Source organism: Pseudophryne corroboree, chromosome 6, assembly GCF_028390025.1.
Source record: "Pseudophryne corroboree isolate aPseCor3 chromosome 6, aPseCor3.hap2, whole genome shotgun sequence".
NCBI classification, from domain to species: domain Eukaryota; kingdom Metazoa; phylum Chordata; class Amphibia; order Anura; family Myobatrachidae; genus Pseudophryne; species Pseudophryne corroboree.
This window is the reverse complement of record NC_086449.1, coordinates 553,020,006-553,040,913: the sequence shown is the minus strand read 5'-3', so window position 1 is coordinate 553,040,913 and position 20,908 is coordinate 553,020,006. Positions and strand designations below refer to the sequence as shown.

Here is a 20,908-nt window from a genome sequence, read left to right as displayed (position 1 = left end):
TTTTATTTTGTTACCTAGTGGTTGCTGGGTTTTACACTTTTCTATTCTGTTTTGTATTATGTAGTTCAGTGGTTCTCAAACTTGGTCCTCAGGACCCCACACAGTTCATGTTTTCCAGGTTACCCAGCAGGTGCACAGGTGTACTTATTACTCACTGACACGTTTTAAAACATTCACAGGTTGTACTCATTTCACTTGTATATCTGTGGGGAGACCTGGAAAACATGCGCTGTGTGGGGTCCTGAGGACCAAATTTTCGAACCTATGATGTAGTTTAATATAATATAAATGACATCTTTAAAATGTGATTGATTTTGAGTTTTTTCTGTATATGTTTGCAGGTTTCGCCACAAGATTTCTGTGAGAAGATGTGGATCAACAATACGTATTTCTTGAATTATGAATGCGATGCTCTTTCAGCATATGTAGCACTGTGCAGCAAGCACAATATCTGCATTAGATGGAGAACAAGAGATTACTGCTGTAAGTTATACAATGCAAGGACATAAAAACCTGTCTACAGAGCCACTAATGTACAGTATACCCTCCACATGATCCCGCTAACACTTCAACACCTTGTGGATTTCAGTCTGGTCTGCAATGTGGGCCTCATTCATATTTGTAAGGAATTGCACAGCCACAAGGAAGCAGCTGTGCAATTCCGTGTAATTAAAATTGAAATATACGAGATAGACGCCTCCTGTATGCAATTGTGAGGTCCGAGTGCTATGTCTCAGGGCCAGCCTTGGATCACCATTGCGACTATGAGTCGCAATGTTTTTAGGTACCGGTCAGCTTACTCAGGTTGACCGTTTGATCTGTACACCCGGGTCCAGTAAGTCTGTGTCCGACGATGCAGACGCTGGAACTGTCATGCCTACAAAATGGGAGCGACACTCTTTATTTGTAGATCGATGCCGGTTGCTGCCCTCGCTCTGCCCTCCAAATGCCGCAGTGTTTCAATCATGCTGTGGCTGACAGAGGAATGTGAGCGATATTGTAAGATCCATTCTGCCCATGCACAGAATGAGTCTTGCCTCTGCACACCCCCACAACCATTGGATTTGGACGGAAACCATCCGATTTACGTGCAAATCTGACTTAGGCCCTGAGTTAGGGGAGCTGATTGGATGTACGCTCTAAAGCTAACCAATCAACCTGTGTGACACACTGTGACAATAGACCCATATGAAAACAAGATACTTAAGTACTGTATACTTACTTTTTAGACGGGCATGTACTTTACGTTAAAATGAAACTACTTCTAAAATAATATAAATATAATTATTTATAGGAAGTCTTTAAAAAAAAAAAACACAGAACAAGATTTTAGACATTAGCTATGCATAAAAACTTCTTTGTGGAGTACTTGATTAAAGAAGTTAAAAGAAAACATAAAATACATACTGTATGCACTGCCTATGTCTATGCATTTTGATCACATGAAAATAAAAACTCTATTGTGAACAATCTCTTCTATATAATTTAGGGCCTAATTCAGAACTGATCGCAGCAGCAAATTTTTTCTCTAATGGACAAAACCATGTAACAGTGCAGGGGGGCGGGGGGGGGGGGCGGTCAGATATAACGTGCAGAAAGAGTTAGATTTGGGTGGGGTGTGTTCAAACTGAAATCTAAATTGCAGTGTAATAATAAAGCAGCCAATATTTACTCTGCACAGAAACACTATAATATCCCTTTCACACAAATAACCCAGTATTGACACGGTATATTGCCGAGTCGTCGCGGGTCGCTGTGCAGTGTGAAAGGGTCAGTCCTGAATTCCTGGGTCGCCTGACCTGGTAATTCAACTCAGGGATAAAGGGTTATTACCGGGCTTTTACTGGGTCAGGTGCAGTATGAACCGGTTTCCCAGGTCGTTGCAACACGGTACCCATTCACTGCCTATGAAGAGGCTGCGCAGAGATGATCTCATCTCCTAGCGCTGCCTCCACATCCGCTCCTGATGACATCTCGGCCCCCCGTCCCCAATGGCAACCTGACCCGGCAATATGCCAGGTTGGGAAGCCAGTTCTGAGGGTCCAATGGCGGTTCGCACCCAGGAAGGACCCATTTCCAATTCCCGGGTCCGACCCGCCATTAGCTGTCTGAAAGCACCCAAATCTAAATCTCTCTGCACATGTTATATCTGCCCGACCTGCAGTCACATGGTTTTGCTCATTAGAGAAAGATTTTGCTGCTGTGATCAGGTCTGAATTAGGCCCATAGTCATATATTGCTTTGAATCAGAGTGTTTAGTGATTAATCTCTAATGTGGAGTATTAGTAATTGGAGTATTGTGTTTTTCTCTCACCTTTGTTTGTTTATACAGTACCTCTCATTACACTCTACGACTGCAGCAACACTATAATTGCATTGCAATCCTCTCCTCTCTTCTTGGCCTAAATCATTTGCTTTTAGATGATTCGTTTGCTATTCGATAGCTGAGATTAATTAAAATTATTTTTTATGTGTATGAGGTGAGGATGGTGATTATACAGTATGTCAGTCATGAGAATAGACCAGTGAGACTGGGGCATTAAGTTACTGCAGTTAGTAGAAATTTGATTATAATTGGTAAACTACAGTTAAACCAAATCTTGCACAGTTCAGACTGTACCATAAAATATATCCAACCCATTGTGTATTTGTCAAAGTTACCATTACCTATGAGTTACAAATGCTCAATGGTCAAGACCCAGTTACAACATTTAACAATTTGCCTTCCTCAATATATGTAACATTTTAGTATTTTATGACAGCACTGCCATGCCCAGAGGGAAAGGAATACCAGGCTTGTGTGCAACCGTGTGCTGCTAAAACATGCGTAAACAAATGGTACTATGAAGAGTCCCCCTGCTTATACTTGAGAGAAGACTGTGTGTGCAAAAGAGGAACAATTCTTCACAGGACAGATTCTGAGCTGTGTATTCCCGAAGCCAAATGTGGTATGTATGCATTCTTTTTTACATTGTCTTGATATTCTGAATACAGCTTAGGGGGGTATACAGTTAGCCGCTGTAAAATACCGCTGCTAATAGATCTCCTGGAGGCGCTCCTATTAGCCCCGGCCGCCAGCACTTAAGGGGGGTTTTGTTCTACCTGCCGCAGGTATCACTTTTTGCGGAACTTATGTGTCTCCATGCAGTATAGGTAATTTACCTCAAGGTAAAAATGGCTATATTAGGATAGCCCAAACGCGGTCCTAAAGGCACCCCAATGGTCCAGGTTTTAAATGTATCCATGCTTGGCCACAGGTGACTTAAAGTAATTAGCACCTTAGTCAATTTGATTTAACCATCTTTGCTGAGCCATGGATATACCTAAATCCTGGACTGTTGGGGTGCCTTGAGGACCATATTTGGGAACCTCTGGGATAGCCCGATAATACCGTCAGGCAAAGCGCGTTTTTGCCATGCAGTAAATTACCACAGGTAATAGGAAACCGGCCTTAATTGTTTTGAATAGTTTATGCACATAAGGAAACAAAAGGGATAGATGAAAAACGTAGGATGTGTTAATAAATGTGTAAAACAAATTGTCAGTTAAGAATATGTAAATGCAATAATGCATTTTTAAGCTGGGTCCACACTAGACCGATGTCGTTCCAAAATGCCGTTTTGGAATGACATATCACTTACATTGCTCAGTGTATACGCTTGCGACAGTCGGTAAGTTTGATGTGCTCACATCAAACGTAGTGATATCGCTAGCATCCTTGTTTATGCTAATGAAGGATGGAACATGAATGTTCCGACCTTCATTAACATCGGTGTGTACGGGCAGAATGGGTTGACGGGCATTCATTTCGATGTCAGAATCAATGCCCGTCGTCCCAGTGGGTACCCAGCTTTAATGCAGAGAAACAGGGATGCTCAAGTTTTATTTATTTTATAAATTATTGGGTAGAAAGTGCCTAACGGTGGTCATACTGTTAAAAAAAAAACTAGATTCAGGGCGCTATGTATTAAAATAAAAATGTGACATATTTGTAGGTTCAGGGAACAACCCAAAAAATGGTTTATGAGGGCTCTGCTCCCTCTAGGCCGATGAAATCAAGTTACAGAGTTAATTGTGGGATTTTTAATTTGTATCTTAGCATGCACTGATAATGAAGGACATCCACACTCTCCAGGAGAAGTCTGGCATTCATCAGTAAATAAATGCTGTATGTCCAAATGTCTGGAGAATGGAACTGTTGTATCTATAGAACCTGACTGCAGTGAAGAGCCCGTGCCAGCTTGTGTGCGGGAGGGTGAGACTCTTATCAGTGTCATTGAAGGAGGAGGATGCTGTCCAAAGAAAGTGTGTGGTATGTAAGTCCATTAACCAATGGTTTAATGTTATTAGTATACATCCCGCACAGTGCCACATATACTGTACATGACATTACAACACCAATATTTAGCCAAAGTACTGTACATGTTTTTATCTCCTGCGTAGTTTAGTGGAGCTTGATAGATTTTTAAGATGACTGAAGTTGACTGCGGATTCATTTATTGGTTCGTCCATGTTCCCTGGCAACATTTGCTAAATATATACTGTACCTTTGTTTCTCTTCTGTGCTTTTCAGCCATGTCTTTCTTTCTTCAGGCAGAGTTGTTTGTTTTTGTTGCCCTGGGATACATTGCAGTTTTGTTACTTTTATCTGTGCATAAGATTAAATTATATCCAGAGCTTTGGGCCATATCCCAAGGCTATGGAAGTAAACTAAGATTCACGTTAATAATACAAATAATGTGATAATCATTTAAACCTGCCATATATTCAATCTTAATCCCCCTGGTTAAACTACAATGCACAATGCACAATATAAACATTATTTTGATCTGCTTATATACATAGACTTATTGCAATCTATTAGTAGGGATGGCCATCAAAGGGTTCACCATCGATGGTCCCCATTGATGGAACCATCGTCACTTTACATAGTTGGCATGAAACCATTGACGGACATCCCTGCTGTGTAACATGTGGGCGGTGCCATCCCCAGGGACCTGCACCCTGTGCATTGGCACAATTCGCACACCACTAGTTACGGCCCTGGGTATATCTTCATAACCATCAGTGTGCCATTTAAATCTGTTCCACGTGCCTCCACCAGCATATGCGCCAGGATTGTCTGTCCCCTAACTTAGAGAGTATCACTTGAGGGGACTTCCCATTCAAGCAACTTTTAAAATATTGCATGCAACAGAAAAGAAAGCACATTCTTCACTAGGTGTTTGTTATTTCCCTTGTACTTATCGGGTGAGATTTAATAGCCTATGAGTTGCAAGCTGGTTTTGCAGTATAAATGATCGCCGCTTTAAAAATACGGGCAGACTTGCACAAAGTCCCGCAAAGCCTGCAACTCAGAGGCTTTTAAATTTCCCCCCTGTTGTGAGTGAAGATCTGGCTCAGGTATTATGTGCACTAGAAGTTTTTATGCTAGCATGAAAGATATAATGAGATACTCAGGAGCATTCTTCTCTGGCTGTTTTCCTGCAGAGTAATGCTGGGTACACACTAGGGGTTATTCAGCTAATGCTACATGATGCACAAAGTACCAATTATCAGTACTTTGTGCATGCACAGGACCTATTCTGCATGTGCGCATGCGGGTACTGCAACGTAGCATGCTGTCCGGCATCAGTGATTGACAGTCTGATGCTGTTTTGGGGACGGCAACAGCCTCAATTTGTAAAAACGGACATTTGTCACCTCTGTTTAGGGCAGAGGGTGGGGAACCTTTTGTCTACCTAGGGCCATTTGGATATTTATAAAATCCTTCGGGGGCCATACAAAAATTCTCAACTTAAAAATTTCCCTGCCCCCCAGCAGGTCTGCCCCTGAGAGGTACTGAGTGCACGCGCGCCAAAAAATGGGTGTGGCCAATTAAAATGGCATGTGATACACATATGCCCACAATAGTGCAGTGCCAGATACAAAAATTCCCCCACAGTACCAGATCCACAATTGCCCCACACTGCCAGGTATACAGTTGCTCCCACAGTGCCAGGTATACAAATGCCCCCACAGTGCCAGGTATACAAATTCCCCTACAGTGCTAGGTATACAAATGCCCCCACAGTGCCAGGTATACAAATGCCCCCACAGTGTCAGGTATACAAATGCCCCCACAGTGTCAGGTATACAAATGCCCCCACAGTGTCAGATATATAAATGCCCCCATAGTGTCAGGTATACAAATGCCCCAACAGTGCCAGGTATACAAATGCCCCCACAGTGCCAGATACACAAACGCCCCCAGTGCCAGATACACAAATGCCCCCACATTGCCAGTTGCACAAATGCCGCCACAGTGCCAGATACACATATGCTGCCACAGTGCCAGATACACAAATGCCCCCACAGTGCCCCCCCACCCCACTGTGCTGCTCACCGCTGCTGCTGCTCCATCCGGCGGTGTGTCTTTGGTGTCAGGGGGTTAGGACAGGGAGGAGAGCGCGGCTATGTCGGGCGGCGTGTAGGACCTCAAACCAGCCGCCGGTTCATGAGCCAATCAAAGCTCACGGACCGGCAGCGGCGGCTCCTGGTTGGCTGCCGGTCCGTGAGCTCTGATTGGCTCATGAACCGGCGGCTGGTTTGAGATCTAACCTGCCGCCGGAGTCCGGACATAGTAGCTGCGCTTTCCTCCCTGCCCAGAAGGCTGAGACACGCTGCCGCCGGACTGAGCGGTGGCGTGTCTCACTGACACAAGCGGGTGGGCCGGAACAAGCGGCTTTGCGGGTCTTACACGGCCCGCGGGTCGGAGGTTCCCCACCCCTGGTTTAGGGGGAGGGAAGAGGTAGGGATCTCTATGGTTGCACAGAGATTTCCTGGTCTTTGCGACAGGTGGCTTGCGTGGCATCGTGGGTCACGCAAGCCGCCCAATGGTGAGTGAGTGAGTGAGCGATTTGATGCTGCGTCCTAGAATGTAGCTCGGATCACTAGCGCAGCAGGAGGTGTCTGCTTGTAATAGATGCCTCCTGCTGCATTACAAAACAGAGCTATCACTGTTGCATCCATCTGAATCAGGCCCACTGGGCGATACATCGGGCACTCGATCGGATGGCTGATATATCACTAGCAGTTTGTTGGGTGTATACAAACGATATGTCTGTGAACGACGTTCACAGGCATAGCGTGTCGGCCCTGCAGCACAGCAAATGCAGATATGTTGGTGCATCTGGCTGTGTTTAGAGGAGTCCGCCGGCACTAGTCGCGCAGCTGGATTTCAGGACCGACATATAGAGTGGTGAATCGGTAAGTGTCTATACTTACCTGAATCTGCCACTCTCTCAGCACAATGAGCAGTTTGGGGATATATCGCCGTGGTGTGTACCCAGCATAACACCATAATAATAAGAACCATACAGTATGTCAGAAACTAAAGTTTGTTGTTGACTCTCCACATCAGAAGCTTAATATGGGGATGAGGAGAATCAGCACCATAAGGCCATACTTCTATATTGGCAATACTGGAAATAAAGGTTACATTTTAGTTAACTTACCAAAATTAATTTGAACCAGTTTATCTGAGAATATATTTGCCTGTATCTGAGGTCTAATATAAAACATTTTTTTTTTAACTTTGCTGTTGTTTATACACTTACAGAGTGTAATATATCTTTATGTGAAAAAGCTGTAACCTGTAGCAGTGGGGAGCGACTGGTGGCTGATTACAGCACGGAGACCTGCTGTCCCCAGTTTCACTGTGGTGAGTATCTCTATAGTGTAACCAGCGTATCCCATTTCTGCTGCACATCTTCTTACGTCAGCAAGTGAGACCTGAGAAAGCTCTTTAATGTTAAATTTTACATACTGTACCAGATATGTTTATATGTTGCTGATAGTCAGAGCCGGCCATAGGCATAGGCAAACTAGGCAATTGCCTAGGGCATTTGATATGCCTAGGGGCATTATCAGCTTCTGCTGATTAAAATGATATGTGGCATGCCTATATTCTGTATGTAGCATTTCATATGCAGATACAGACACAGTCTCACACAGTATATAGGCATGCTGCATATCAGTTTAATCAGTAGAAGCTGCTTGTGCATCCTAGCCACATAGCAATGCAAATAAGATGCATTTTCATTAAAAAAGGTGCCCGACGTTAGCATTGATGCAAGATTTGTGAGGACACATCTGTATCCAAGCAGAGGCGGAGGTCACAGTGTTAGTGGAAGTGTGAGTGCTGTGTGCATGTGAGTGGGTTGGTTGTGCAGTAGTGTTCGCAATATGTGTAAGGAGCATTATGTGTGTCATGTAAAAATGCATTAATAATGTGCAACATATGTGTAAAGGGCCACTATGTGTGTCATTATGTGTATAAGGGCATTAATAATGTGTGGCATATGTGTAACAGGGTACTACTGTATGTGTGTCATTATGTGTATAGGGGCACTAATAATGTGCAGCAAATGTGTAGGGGGCACTATATGTGTCATTATGTGTATAAGGGCATTAATAATGTGCGGCATATGTGTAAGGGACATTATGTGTAAAAGGGCATTAATAAAGGTTGTCATAATGTGTAAGGTGCATTATGTTTATAAGGACATTAATGTGTTTCATATGTGTAAGGGGCATTACTGTGTGGAATTGTGTATAAATGCATTACTAATGTGTGGCATTATGTGTATAAGGTGCTCTACTATGTGGCGTTGCATACAGAAAGGGCACTACTGTGTCGCCTTATGTGAATAAAGAGCAATAAGGTGTGGTGTAGTGTGAATAAGGAGCAATTCAGTGTGATGTAATGTGAATAAGGGGCTCTACTGTGAGGAGTAACGTTTATAAAGTAAAGTGATACTACTGTGGGATGTAATATGAATTATGGACACTATCGCAAGATAAAATGTGAATAAAGTTGCAGTACTGTGTGGCGTAATTGGAATTGGGGTTACTATTGTGTGGCCATGCCCCTTCCCAGCAAGAAGATGCCCCTTTTTGGGCTGTGTGTCAAATGTGCGAACTGTTCCTATTTAAATATAGGGGGTACAAGGACTGCTATGGGTGAGGGGTGATGGTGCTGGGAAAGAGGTGCAAGGTCAGAGGCAGAACCAGCGGTGGTGCTAGGGGGCACCAGCCAAAATCTTGCCTAGGGCATCATATTGGTTAGGGCCGGCTCTGCTGATAGTGCAATACCTTACACATCTACCATTTCCGGAAGTTTTAAGAGACCTCTCATACAATGCTTCTCAAAGACATACTGGGGGTAATTCCGAGTTGATCGCTAGCTGCCGTTGGTCGCAGCGCAGCGATCAGGCAAAAAATCGGCACTTCTGCGCATGTGTATGGTGCACATGCGTATGGTGCGCACTGCGCACACGCGTCGTACTTTCACAAAAGCCAATGTAGTTTTACACAAGCTCTAGCGACGCTTTTCAGTCGCACTGCTGATCATTGAGTGATTGACAGGAAGTGGGTGTTTCTGGGTGGTAACTGACCGTTTTCGGGGAGTGTGTGTAAAAATACAGGCGTGCCAGAGAAAAACGCAGGAGTTGCTGGGGAAACGGGGGAATGGCTGGCCAAACGCAGGGCGTGTTTGTGACGTCAAAACAGGAACTAAATAGTCTGAAGTGATCACAAGGTAGGAGTAGGTCTGCAGCTACTCTGAAACTGCACAATTTTTTTTTGTAGTAATGCTGCGATCCTTTCGTTCGCACTTCTACTAAGCTAAGATACACTCCCAGAGGGTGGCGGCTTAGCGTTTGCACTGCTGCTAAAAGCAGCTAGCGAGCAAACAACTCGGAATGAGGGCCACTGTGCCTTTGTTTTTCCCTGTAAGAGTCTGTCCAGAGGTGTACAACTGGCCATTCAAACTCTTTATTTATTAATTTGTAGGCCCCTAGTTTCTCTGAAAGTCCCATAGACTTTGGGCGGTATTTTATAAATTGTTGGGTAGAATGTCGGTCATTAATCGCGATATCCAGCCATTTTTAACGGCCAAAATTGCATCGTGGCTAATAAGATACCACCCTTGAGGGGTCATTCTGACCCGATCGCATGCTACACTTCTTCGCAGCCGTGTGATCGGGTCGGACATGCGCCTGCGCGGCAGCTGCATTGCCGTGAACGAAGGAAGCGGTCGCAACGGCGACTGCAAGAAGATTGACAGGAGGAAGGCGTTCCAGGGCATCAACTGACCGTTTTCTGGGAATGGTGCAGCGAACGCAGGCGTGTCCAGGCGTTTGGAGGGTGGATGTCAATTCCGGGACCTGCATCGCTGGAACGATCGCACAGGGTAAGTAACTCTTACCCTGGTCTACTTCTACACAAAACTTTTTTTGCATAGCAGGGTTGCACAAGCGTTCGCAGCACTGCTATGCAGAAATACAGTCCCCCATATACGGCGTCTAGTTGATCGCACGGGCAGCAAAAAGTTGCTACGTGCGATCAACTCGGAATGACCCCCTTTGTTTGATAACCTCAATTTTTTTTTCAATGTTTGGCCTGCAAACCCACAGAGCAGAGATACAGCCCTCTTTTTTGAAATATATGGACAGCACTGCTCAAATAGGCACAGGCAGTGTTTTCTATTCTCCTTGGTTTTGTCTCCTCATATATCAATTTCTTATCTCTTAGTAGTCCCCTTAGAAGATATAATAATAATAATAATAATAATAATAATAATAATAATAATAATAATAATAATAATTTTATTTATATAGCGCTCTTTCTCCAATAGGACTCAAGGCGCTTAACAGATACATAGCATAATATAGTACAGAAAATAATGAAGTACATTTTCATAAAATACAGAAGCATGAAGATACTAAAAGGGACACTATGGAAATGCTTTAGTAAACAGAAAAGTCTTGAGTCTACTTTTGAAGGATTCTATAGTTGGGGCCTCTCGCACTGTGCGGGGAAGTGAGTTCCATAGAGTCGGAGCCGCATGACTAAAAGCTCGACCCCCAGATGAATTACGGTAGATTCTAGGTACTGCTAAAAGTCCTTCATCTACAGATCGCAGTAATCGAGTGGGGCAGTATGGGGTCAGAAGCTGTTTCAGGTACCTTGGGCCTTGGTCATGTAATGCTTTGAAACTCAGTAAGCCAATCTTGAAGATGATTCGCCATCTTACAGGTAGCCAGTGAAGGGAGTAGAGGATGGGTGTTATGTGGCTAGAACGGGGCTGGTTGGTTAATAGCCTGGCAGCTGTGTTTTGCACCAGCTGTAAGCGTTACAATTCTTTTGCTGGTAGACCAAGGTAGAGGGCATTACAGTAGTCTAAACGAGATGATACAAATGCATGTATGACTTTTGGCATGTCATCTGAGGGAATTAAGTGCTTGATTCTGGCTATGTTCCTCAGGTGAAAGAATGAGGATTTGATTGTGGCTGATATCTGATGTTTAAGTGTCAAGCCACCATCCAGGACAACGCCAAGATTCCGCACACGATCACTGGTCTGTAATTCTGAATCCCCCAGTGTAAGTCCAGTTGGTTGGCTATGCTGCAGTCTTGTCCTTTGATGTTGCGGTCGTATCAAAAGGACCTCTGTTTTATCCGGGTTCAGTCGCAGCCAACTGGCGCTCATCCACTCCTGTAGTTCAGCTAGACAGCCATTTAGGGTTGCTATTGGGTTATCAGTGCCCGGAGCAAAGGACAAGTACAGTTGTGTATCATCTGCGTAGCAGTGGTAGACCAGGCCATGGCGCCTGATTATTTCGCCCAATGGGAGCATGTATACTGCAAAAAGCATGGGGGATAGTATAGAACCTTGTGGGACACCACATGGCAATGGCACTGGTGGTGATGAGTATAATCCAGATGATACTCTCTGTGACCTGCCTGTGAGAAATGATTTGAACCAGCTTAGGACTGTGCCATCCAGACCACAGAAATGTGTCAGTCGCTCAATCAGAAGCCCATGGTCCACGGTATCAAATGCTGCCGAGAGATCCAGAAGGATTAATATTGAACAGTCACCTCTGTCTTTTGCCATCAGAAGATCATTTAACACACACACCAGGGCTGTTTCAGTGCTATGTCTTCTCCTGAATCCTGATTGAAATGGATCATAAATATCATGGGTTGTCAGGCGGGTTTCCAGTTGATTTGCAACGACTTTCTCAATAACCTTTCCTAGGAAAGGAAGGTTTGATACCGGTCTGTAGTTGGTCATGCAGTCGGGATCTAAATTAGGTATTTTAAGAAGCGGTCTAACAATTGCTTCCTTTAGGGGTCCAGGAAAAATGCCTGTCTGCAAAGAGCATTGAACAATTTTTGTAAAGACAGGACCAATTATATCCATACAACCTATTAGAAGCTTGGTTGAGGCTGGGTCCAGATCACAGGTGGTGGGACGCAAAATTCGAGCAATTTCAGCAGTGTCCTTTACATCCACTGGGTCAAAGCTGGTCCATGAAGGCAGGTAGCTTATATTGGCAGGCTTTGTAGTTTGGCACTCCTTTGATGGCACTGTGGAGATTCCAGCCCGGATGGTGGATATTTTATCTGCAAAGAAGTTTGCAAACTCGTTGCATCTTGCCTGGGAGAGGGTCTCATCAGTCTGCAGGCATGCTGGCTTGCAAAGCATCTCCACTGTGCGGAAAAGCTGAGCTGGCCTATTGTTTGCTGCTGTGATCTCATTTGACAGGAACTGTGCCTTCTTACGAGTGATTGTCGATTGATATTCTTCGTTATGCTTTATTAGTTTTATTTTGTCATCCACTAGGTTAGTCTTCCTCCATCGTCTTTCCAGTCTACGCCCCCTTTTCTTGAGCTCACTAACACTGTTGTCGAACCATGGAGCTTGACGTTGTGGTTTACTAGGTCTTAAACGCACAGGGGCGATAACATCAATTGCAGCCATAACATCCCTATTATAATAACGGACTAGGGAACAGGGATCTTCACAGGCACCCAGTATAGCAGAGAGATCCAGATTTGCTGCAAGAGCCTGGGGAGTCATACCCCTCCTTGGACGATACCTGGTCAACTCCACGGGCAGAGATCTTATTTGAGGGGTTGCAACCGAGAACCAGAGGGAGTAGTGGTCTGACCAGATGACTGGGTTTATTTTTAGGTCAGTGACTTCTAATCCAATCTGAAAGACAAGGTCGAGAGTGTGACCACTTTTATGTGTGGCAGAGGGAACGAGCTGTGTGAAGCCCAGACCATTCATTGTGCACAGGAGGTCTTGGCCAAGGCGTGAGAGCTCATCATCCACCCATGCATTGAAATCCCCGAGGATGAGCCATCTTTGATGTTCCAGAACCAGGCCAGCAACAGTGTCTGCAATTTCTTGTAGAAATATCTTTCCATCTCCAGGTGGCCGGTAAATGAGAAGTACTCTGAAACCTAATCCTGTCGAACTCCGGGCAGCAATGCACTCGAATGAGCGAGTAGTTTCAATAGGGTGGACCCTAAGTTTAAGTTCTTTTTTGAAGCAGATAGCCACCCCGCCACCCCTGCAGTCCAGTCTTGGGTTGTGGATGACAGAGTAGTTTGTTGGTACTGCATCCTCCAATATAGGTGCTGCATTTTCATCTAGCCAGGTCTCTGTAATACAGGCTAGATCTGCAGATTCAATAAGGTCAGCAATTGTTGCAGTCTTGTTTCTTATAGATCTGGCATTACAAAGGACTGACCTGATTGGGCATACCAGAGGGCCTTCAGTTTTCTTTATGTTAAGTGCAGGAGCTCTGGGTATGGGGGTCACAAAGTGAGAGTTGACAGTTCTGTCCTTCCAAACACAGGCCCGTCTTTTGGGTATCACTTCTATTTGATTGTTCTTTGAGTATGAGGGTGAGCAGGTGGGCAAAGGACTTAGATGGTTACCGGGGGAAATACATTTCCGGCCTGCTCGCTTCCCACGAATGCGCCAGTGTTTTCTTTTTAAAATGCCAAGGGATTGGAGAATAGAAGCCTGTGATGGTGTGATAGGAACTGCAGAACGTGGTGGGCGGAGTGAAAGAATGAAGCTGGAGCAATACGTAAACATTTGGTCATCAATGACAGATTACTATAAGTTTGAGCTGCATATGATGATGAGAGAGGGAGAGAAAGCAGTGTTTTGTTTTTTTTCCTTTTTGTGTTTTGTTTTCCCCCAATTCGGTATGTGATCCAAAATTATAATGGCATATGAACAAAGTTATTGCTATAACCTATTGGGTGTGTTTGAAGCAAGTAATAAATAAAATAACTGCTGATTTAGTCAATTATCCTAGGATAGGCAGTCTTTTGGAAGGTGTTAGAAGCCAATTCCTACTGTGTAGGTGTGAAAAGTCTCAGTGTGAGAGGCCTTTGAAGTAGATTTTTTTTTTTTTTGTGGGGGTAGTAGTGATAACGTGTCCTGGAAATGGATCCTGATTTTAAACAGTGAGCCTTCAGCAATTCAGAGCCTGAATATACTGATATTAGTAGATTAATGCAATAAGTCAGTTATTTGTTGCTCAGAGAACAGAGGTGGATGATGTCTAAGTGAGGGGCTGGATGTAGCCAAAGATAGGTTGTAATCCACAGTACCTTATCTGGGTAATGTTCAATGCAGAGTACAGCAGCTGCTAAACTGAAGGATTTCTCAGTGGAGATATGCAGAGGATTCAGTCCAGGATTCAATCCAGTGTGTATCTCAGCGCAGGAATGCAATCCGTTGGTTTTGATGAAATGTCCGCGTAGAGTAGTACAAGTTAAAGGTAAGTCCATGGATATTTATGATGATTCATAGGTCAGTTGTAGTGAATTTAAGCTGTTTTATGGAGATGATCAGGAGCATACAAAAGGTGAGGCAGCCATCTTGGGCGCCAGTCAAAAGGATAAAGATAAGAGCAGTTCCATTAATATTTCTAGGGAATCTACAATGACAGCAACATTCATGGTGGAAACACACCAGTGAGTATATTCTGATTTTTCCCCACTGAGTTGCTAAAGTCAGCAGGGAAGCAATTTCCCAATATCAGCAGTGTTTAATGTGCTCTTCAGTGGGAGGTTTTTAGTAATAAGGGTGGCGCAAAATTTTCTGCTGCAGGCCTTGAAGCTGACAAAAACACAAGTAGAAATTGAGTCCGAGCCAACAAATTGTGACTATGGCAGAGGACAAGCATTTTATATAAGAGGCAATATATTTACAAAAATTGTGAAAATATAACTGTAGGTAAAGAAATAAAGTACTGTAAAAAAACTGGAGTTTTAAATCAAGTTTGTTACCGCTGTGGTGACTGTCCTGGCTGGCGCTGAGGTCCGCTCACGCTTCATCCACACACCGCTCCCGGCTGGAGATAAGGTCCGCTCACACTGTCACTGCACAGTGCTCTCAGTGGCTTATTGCTGACCATGGATGTGGCTCTAAAGAGCGCTCTGCTCTCTCTCCACTTACTCAGCATGCTGGTATGTTGTGCCACAGTTCTCTTCAACACCAGATCATGGGTGCAGCCATGTTGGATTCCATCACCTGATAATTTCAAGCTACACTGAGCACTTCTCCTAGTCAGCTAACCACAGCATCTAATGAGAGAACACTGGTAATTATAAAGGGAGCTTCCTGGACACTCTCAAGCTGCCAGTACAACGTCACTTCTCCTGAATTTACATCTCTCTGCTGAGCTCCCTGTGTCAGTATGGTTCCAGTCTGTCCCGGCCCGGGTTCCAGTCCGGTTGTCAATCCGGTTCCAGTCCAGTCACTTATCCAGTTCCAGTCCAGCATCCAATCCAGATCTAGCATGGCTCACATCCAATGTCTACTGTCTCCAACACTACTCGGATGGTCAAGCCTAAAGCAGATACAGTTTGATTAAGTTATCAACCTTTATTCCTTGTCCACACCTTCGGGTCAGCCACTGCTAGAACACCAATGATTCTCCTCAAGTCCACTAGCTAGCAGTTCCTACTGTCGCTTCTAGCTCTATGAGTAGGATCCGGATCAATCCTTCCACCTTCCTCCACACTCCATCAGTTCCAGTTCCACCCACACACGCCTACCCAAGCCAGACCCAATCCTCAGTCATGACACAGTGACATTAATATATTCTGGTTATGGTGGGGAACTGAAGAACCTCCTGGCCTTTTTATTTCTGATGCACCTCAAAAAATATTAGAGTTAACTACAGTATAGCTAATGTATATACAGCACATATTATAAGCTTATATAATAAATATATTGTATAGTTTATTGGAACCACTGTGGTGGCAGTGGACTGAAAGTGATTAATGGGAGTCCTGAAATGAAAGTGTGCATTGAACTTCCTACACTAAGCAGGAGCCCAATATAACATTGGTGGCAGAAGAATAGACTGACATTTCTAGAACCAGCGCTGTGCAGAAGAAGGTGCTAGAGACACTGTGCACAAGGGCTAGAGTGACAAGTACCCTCGTCCGGGAAGAACAGTGGGGTTTCTCATCTAGGGTATATAAAAAGAGAACTGAACCATGAGTTGCCAGGTACCTTTGGTGAGAGACAAAGCCATGCTCTCAAGGTGAGAGAGGTGAATCCTGGAGCCGAGGTGAGCTGCGCTTGTGGGATAGCTCATGGGAGTAGATGGAGCAGGGCAGGAGAAAGTAGCTCTATCTCTACATAAATATATATTGGAGGGCCTGGATGAAGGTGTAACAAGAGTATTACCTAAAGTTTTATCTCACAGAGTTCAGTGAGGCTGAAGCAGGATAGCCCTGAGAGAGCGATAAAGGAGAGATAAAGCAGTAGTCCCTCCCAGCAAAGGCGTCAGGTCCCCATCATCAAGGATGATCAAATGTATTCCTTGCTTACTGGCTATCCAGGGGCCTGATCAGGTAGCAGGGTCTGATGTCTCACTTGCAGCATATAATTATCTAATTTATTTGACTTTCTAGCTTACCAACAAATGTCCATAATTTCTGTGGTGCTCATGTATTACACTATAGATTTTCTCCATTGTTTATCTGCAAGCCTTGGCTTCATGAATTACTACACTGATTAATTGTTTATTGGTACTACTGTTTATGATAACATGCAATAATAATACTTCTGTACAGCAGGCCAAAGTCAGATGCCATCTCAAAGTGACACAGTTTTGCTCAATAAGTGTCTCTCTCTATAAAAGCATGTAGATGCATGTGGCAAAATAATTCTAGACCAACCGCTATGATAGATGAAGAAAAATTGGCACACCTTACGTGTTTCTTCCTAAGACTTCATCAGGGGGTTACACAAACCCTGGCTAGCCACATACTGACAGATTTAAAAGGTGTCTATGACTGGACCTCACCTTCTGTAATCTCGGCTTGACAAATACATTAATATAAACATTAACATACTGCATAATGGACCTCATTCAGGTACAGTCAGACGTGTGCCCTGATGCGCAAAGCACCGATGTTCTGTACTTGTGCATGTACAGGACCTGTTATGCGCGTGCATATGGGTCCTGCAACAGAAGATGCAGGGGCAGCATGAGACTGTCAGTGACTGACTGGTTGATGCCGGTTGGGAGCAGGGAGGAGGGAAGAGGCCAGGGATCTCCATTGCTGCATCCACATGTGTGCCACAGTGAGTTAGTGATCCAATGCCTGCCACCTAGGACACAGGTCAGATCACTACTGCAGCTGGAGGCATCTGCTTGACGGCTCCTGCTGCATCACCATACAGCGCTATCACGGCTGCTTCCAAAGAAGTAGCAGCGATAGCAACTCCAACTACATCTGAATGACCCTCAAAGTGTGTAGTAGTTTTGGGTTTATCTGTTTTTATTACGTTTGATTGTGAGTCTATTCGGGATGTCAGTGTCAGCATTCCAAGTAGTGTCGGGATTACGGCGTCGGGATTTTGACTGTCGGGATCCTGACCACCGGGATCCTGACTGAATCCCGTAGTTCCTACAGTCTCTGGGCCTAATTCAGACCTGAAAATTTTGCACGGCTACGATCAGTTACTCAGACATGCGGGGGGACGCCCAGCACAGGGCTAGTATGGCCCGCATGTCAGGCACCCCCCCCCCCACACACACACAGGTACAAAAGCACCGCATGGCGGCGATGCTCTTGTACCTGAAGAGCAGCTCTCCCTACCTGCGCAGCGCCTGTGCTCCTGCATGGAGCTACCCGTTTGGTCATGGCACGCCTGTGTTGTCTGGACCGCGCTCCTAAGACACAGGCCCAACACCGCCGGCCCGCCCCTTCCCGCCCAGCTACCGCCTCTGCCTGTCAATCAGGCAGAGGCGATCGCTGGGCTGAGATGGCCATCAGCTGTCTGGCATGCGGCGCAGGCACATGCGCAGTTCAGACCTGATCGGCTGCTGTGAGAAAACGCACAGTAGCGATCAGGTGTGAATGTGGCCCTCTATTTCTTGTTTTGCCATTTCTCCTTTCTAATGATACGCTGAAGGATTTAAACTTTTCCAGTACATTATTTTATCAAATGTTCATTGTGCCTGATAGAAAACTGTTCTTTAGAAATTAAAATGATATCATTTCATTTTGCAGTGTGTGACCCTTCAGTCTGCCCAGTAATATCACAACCAGATTGTAAGGCTGATCAGATTGCAGTTCAGGTCAGACTGGATCACCCTTGCTGTTTCTCCTATATATGCGGTAAGATGTTACGTATTATCATGTTCTTTTCTTATATCTATATAATTTCATTGTAATAGAGAAAATATATATTTTTTAATCCACTGAACAGTGCACTTTGTATACAGCTATTTCTCATGACAGCAGTGACGTTGTTACATACCAGATTTTAGAACTCTGAAAAGAAAAAAATATGTATTTGTGTCTAAATTAGTTTTAAAAACTATTACCGCTAGACCTACTGTTTTCCACAGATGTGTTCAGTTTTTCTGCTATGATTATTTTTCTTTATACTCAATACAATATAAATTGAATTTACACCTATTCACACGTATCACACATAGGAGTATATTCAATTAAAGTCAGATCCATTCCGACATGAAGTTGTCGGAATGGATCCAACAGGACCTGACTTTAAAAAAAGGTCGGATTGAGATGAAGGAGATGAGAGGAGGAGACGGGGGAGAGCAGGGACCCAGCGGCTACAGCACAGCATAGCAGGAGGATGGGACACCGCCTCCAGACCTCACTGCAGCGTCCACCCGGCTCCAGCAAGCGGGACCTTTTTAAAGTTGGATTGAGATGGACGGAAACGGGGCCAAAACCTGTCGGATTTGGCCCCCCGTTTCCGACAGAAGCACACAGGTCGGCAGCTATTCCGATTAACGTGCTTTCTGACAGCATTCCGGCAAGTTGGATTTCCTGACTTGTCTGAAAAAATGAGGCCGGATTGAATAGGTCGGAACTCCTTCCGACCTATTCCAGTCGGAAACTGCCGTCTTTCCAACGAGACGGCAGTTTACGACTTTAATTGAATACGGCTTTTAGGGTGGTATCCTATTAGCAGCAGAAATTTATCACAGCTGATAGGTTCGCCGAGGGTTATCCAATTAGCCCCGAAAACCGGCACTTATCAGGGTTTATGCTTCGGGTGCCTCAGCACATGAGATCGGGAACTTATCCTGATTGTACGATTATGGGTCCTTTTTGGCTGATTAAAAACAGCCCATAGCTGGATAGCCTAATAATGACCATTGGTCAATAGGCCGAAATTTTTTTGCAGCTAATTGGATATCGCCCATACTCCTGTAAGATCATCTGACACCATTAATTTAGCGCTATTATTGTCTGTCTGACAACAGTAAATATTCCAACAATATTTTAATGTAAAGTTTAGAGTAATTATTATTACTAAATTATATATTATAATATAGTCTATATGTATTATTACATTCATTAGTAATTAGTAATTTCAAATATATATCACATTTTTTTGATGCATGGTTTTGGAGTTTATATGCAAGTATGCAATACAATTATTAGCACGTCACCAAAAGCAAGCTATAATTGTTTATAGGTAATCCACATCTACTATATTTTTATCACCCGTTACTAATCTTAAATGGTTCTGCAACCAAACAGCTCCTAACTGCCATTTGTTTAACAAATGAAAGCTGATTGGTTGGAGCACCATTTAGGATTAGTAACAAGTGATAACAAGAATATCTTTGTTTTATAAACTAATCTTAATGTGCATTGTACAGTAGGTGCAGGGTGCTGATCAGTGAGGAGGGCATATTGTAATTTTGAAGGGCAAAATTTTAGATGCCATGGATTGCTACAGCAGCTACACGTCTAAAATATGCCCTCCTCACTGATCAGCACCCTGCACCTACAGTGAGCACTAAATAGTCACTTTGGCCCAAATGTATTAAGCCTTAAAGAGTGATAAAGTGGAGATGGCTAAAGAGTGATAAATGACCAGCCAACCAGCTCCTGTCATTTTTCAAACACATCCTGTAACATGACAGTTAAGAGCTGATCGGCTGGTCATTTATCACTCTTTATCTGTCTCCACTCTATCACTTTTTAACCACTTGCCTGGCATGGTTGCATCAGATACGCCCATGCCTGCAAGTGCTTTATCTGACCTGGGATGCGACCAGTCATATAAACAGTGTTAGCAGTGGCAGGGAAGAGAAACTTCCCTCCGCTGCTGTTGTCAGAGGGTCCGGAAGGTCCCTCCGTCTCCCTGCACTCTCCCCTACTGATTGCCGTGCTGCCGATCGGTCAGCACGGCAGGATTTCCCCCCTCCAGCGGATTCAGACAATAGCAGCCGCCGGGGAAGTGTAAATTAACACACAACCCCCCCCCCCCCCCCAAGCCCCCCCTGTGTGCCTGGAGGCTGTCCCAGCTTTCAAAATGAAAGCCGCGATGGTCGCAATATTTTCAATGTTCCGATGGTCGTGATGTTCCCGATCGTTGTTCCGATGTTTGAAAAATATATGTTTAAAAATATATATATTTACTGTATATATATTTTTTCTTTTTTTAACTAAAATCAATTTGGATAGGGTTAAATTCATGTTCTTCACCTAATTCACTCATAAAAAATCACGACAATTTCTGTGCATTTTTTTTGGGGAA

General features: G+C 44.2%; 1 protein-coding gene across 4 annotated transcripts in view; it reads left to right on the top strand.

The window, feature by feature from the left end:
* OTOGL (otogelin like) overlaps positions 1 to 20,908 on the top strand; it is a 280,245-nt gene that overhangs the window by 197,607 nt on the left and 61,730 nt on the right. For all 4 annotated transcript variants that reach the window (XM_063927720.1, XM_063927722.1, XM_063927721.1 and 1 more), the window contains exons 43-47: positions 342 to 483; positions 2,763 to 2,948; positions 4,100 to 4,312; positions 7,601 to 7,702; positions 18,394 to 18,501. In XM_063927720.1, coding sequence (XP_063783790.1) covers positions 342 to 483; positions 2,763 to 2,948; positions 4,100 to 4,312; positions 7,601 to 7,702; positions 18,394 to 18,501 — 751 coding nt within the window. The remainder of the gene's footprint in view (positions 1 to 341; positions 484 to 2,762; positions 2,949 to 4,099; positions 4,313 to 7,600; positions 7,703 to 18,393; positions 18,502 to 20,908) is intronic.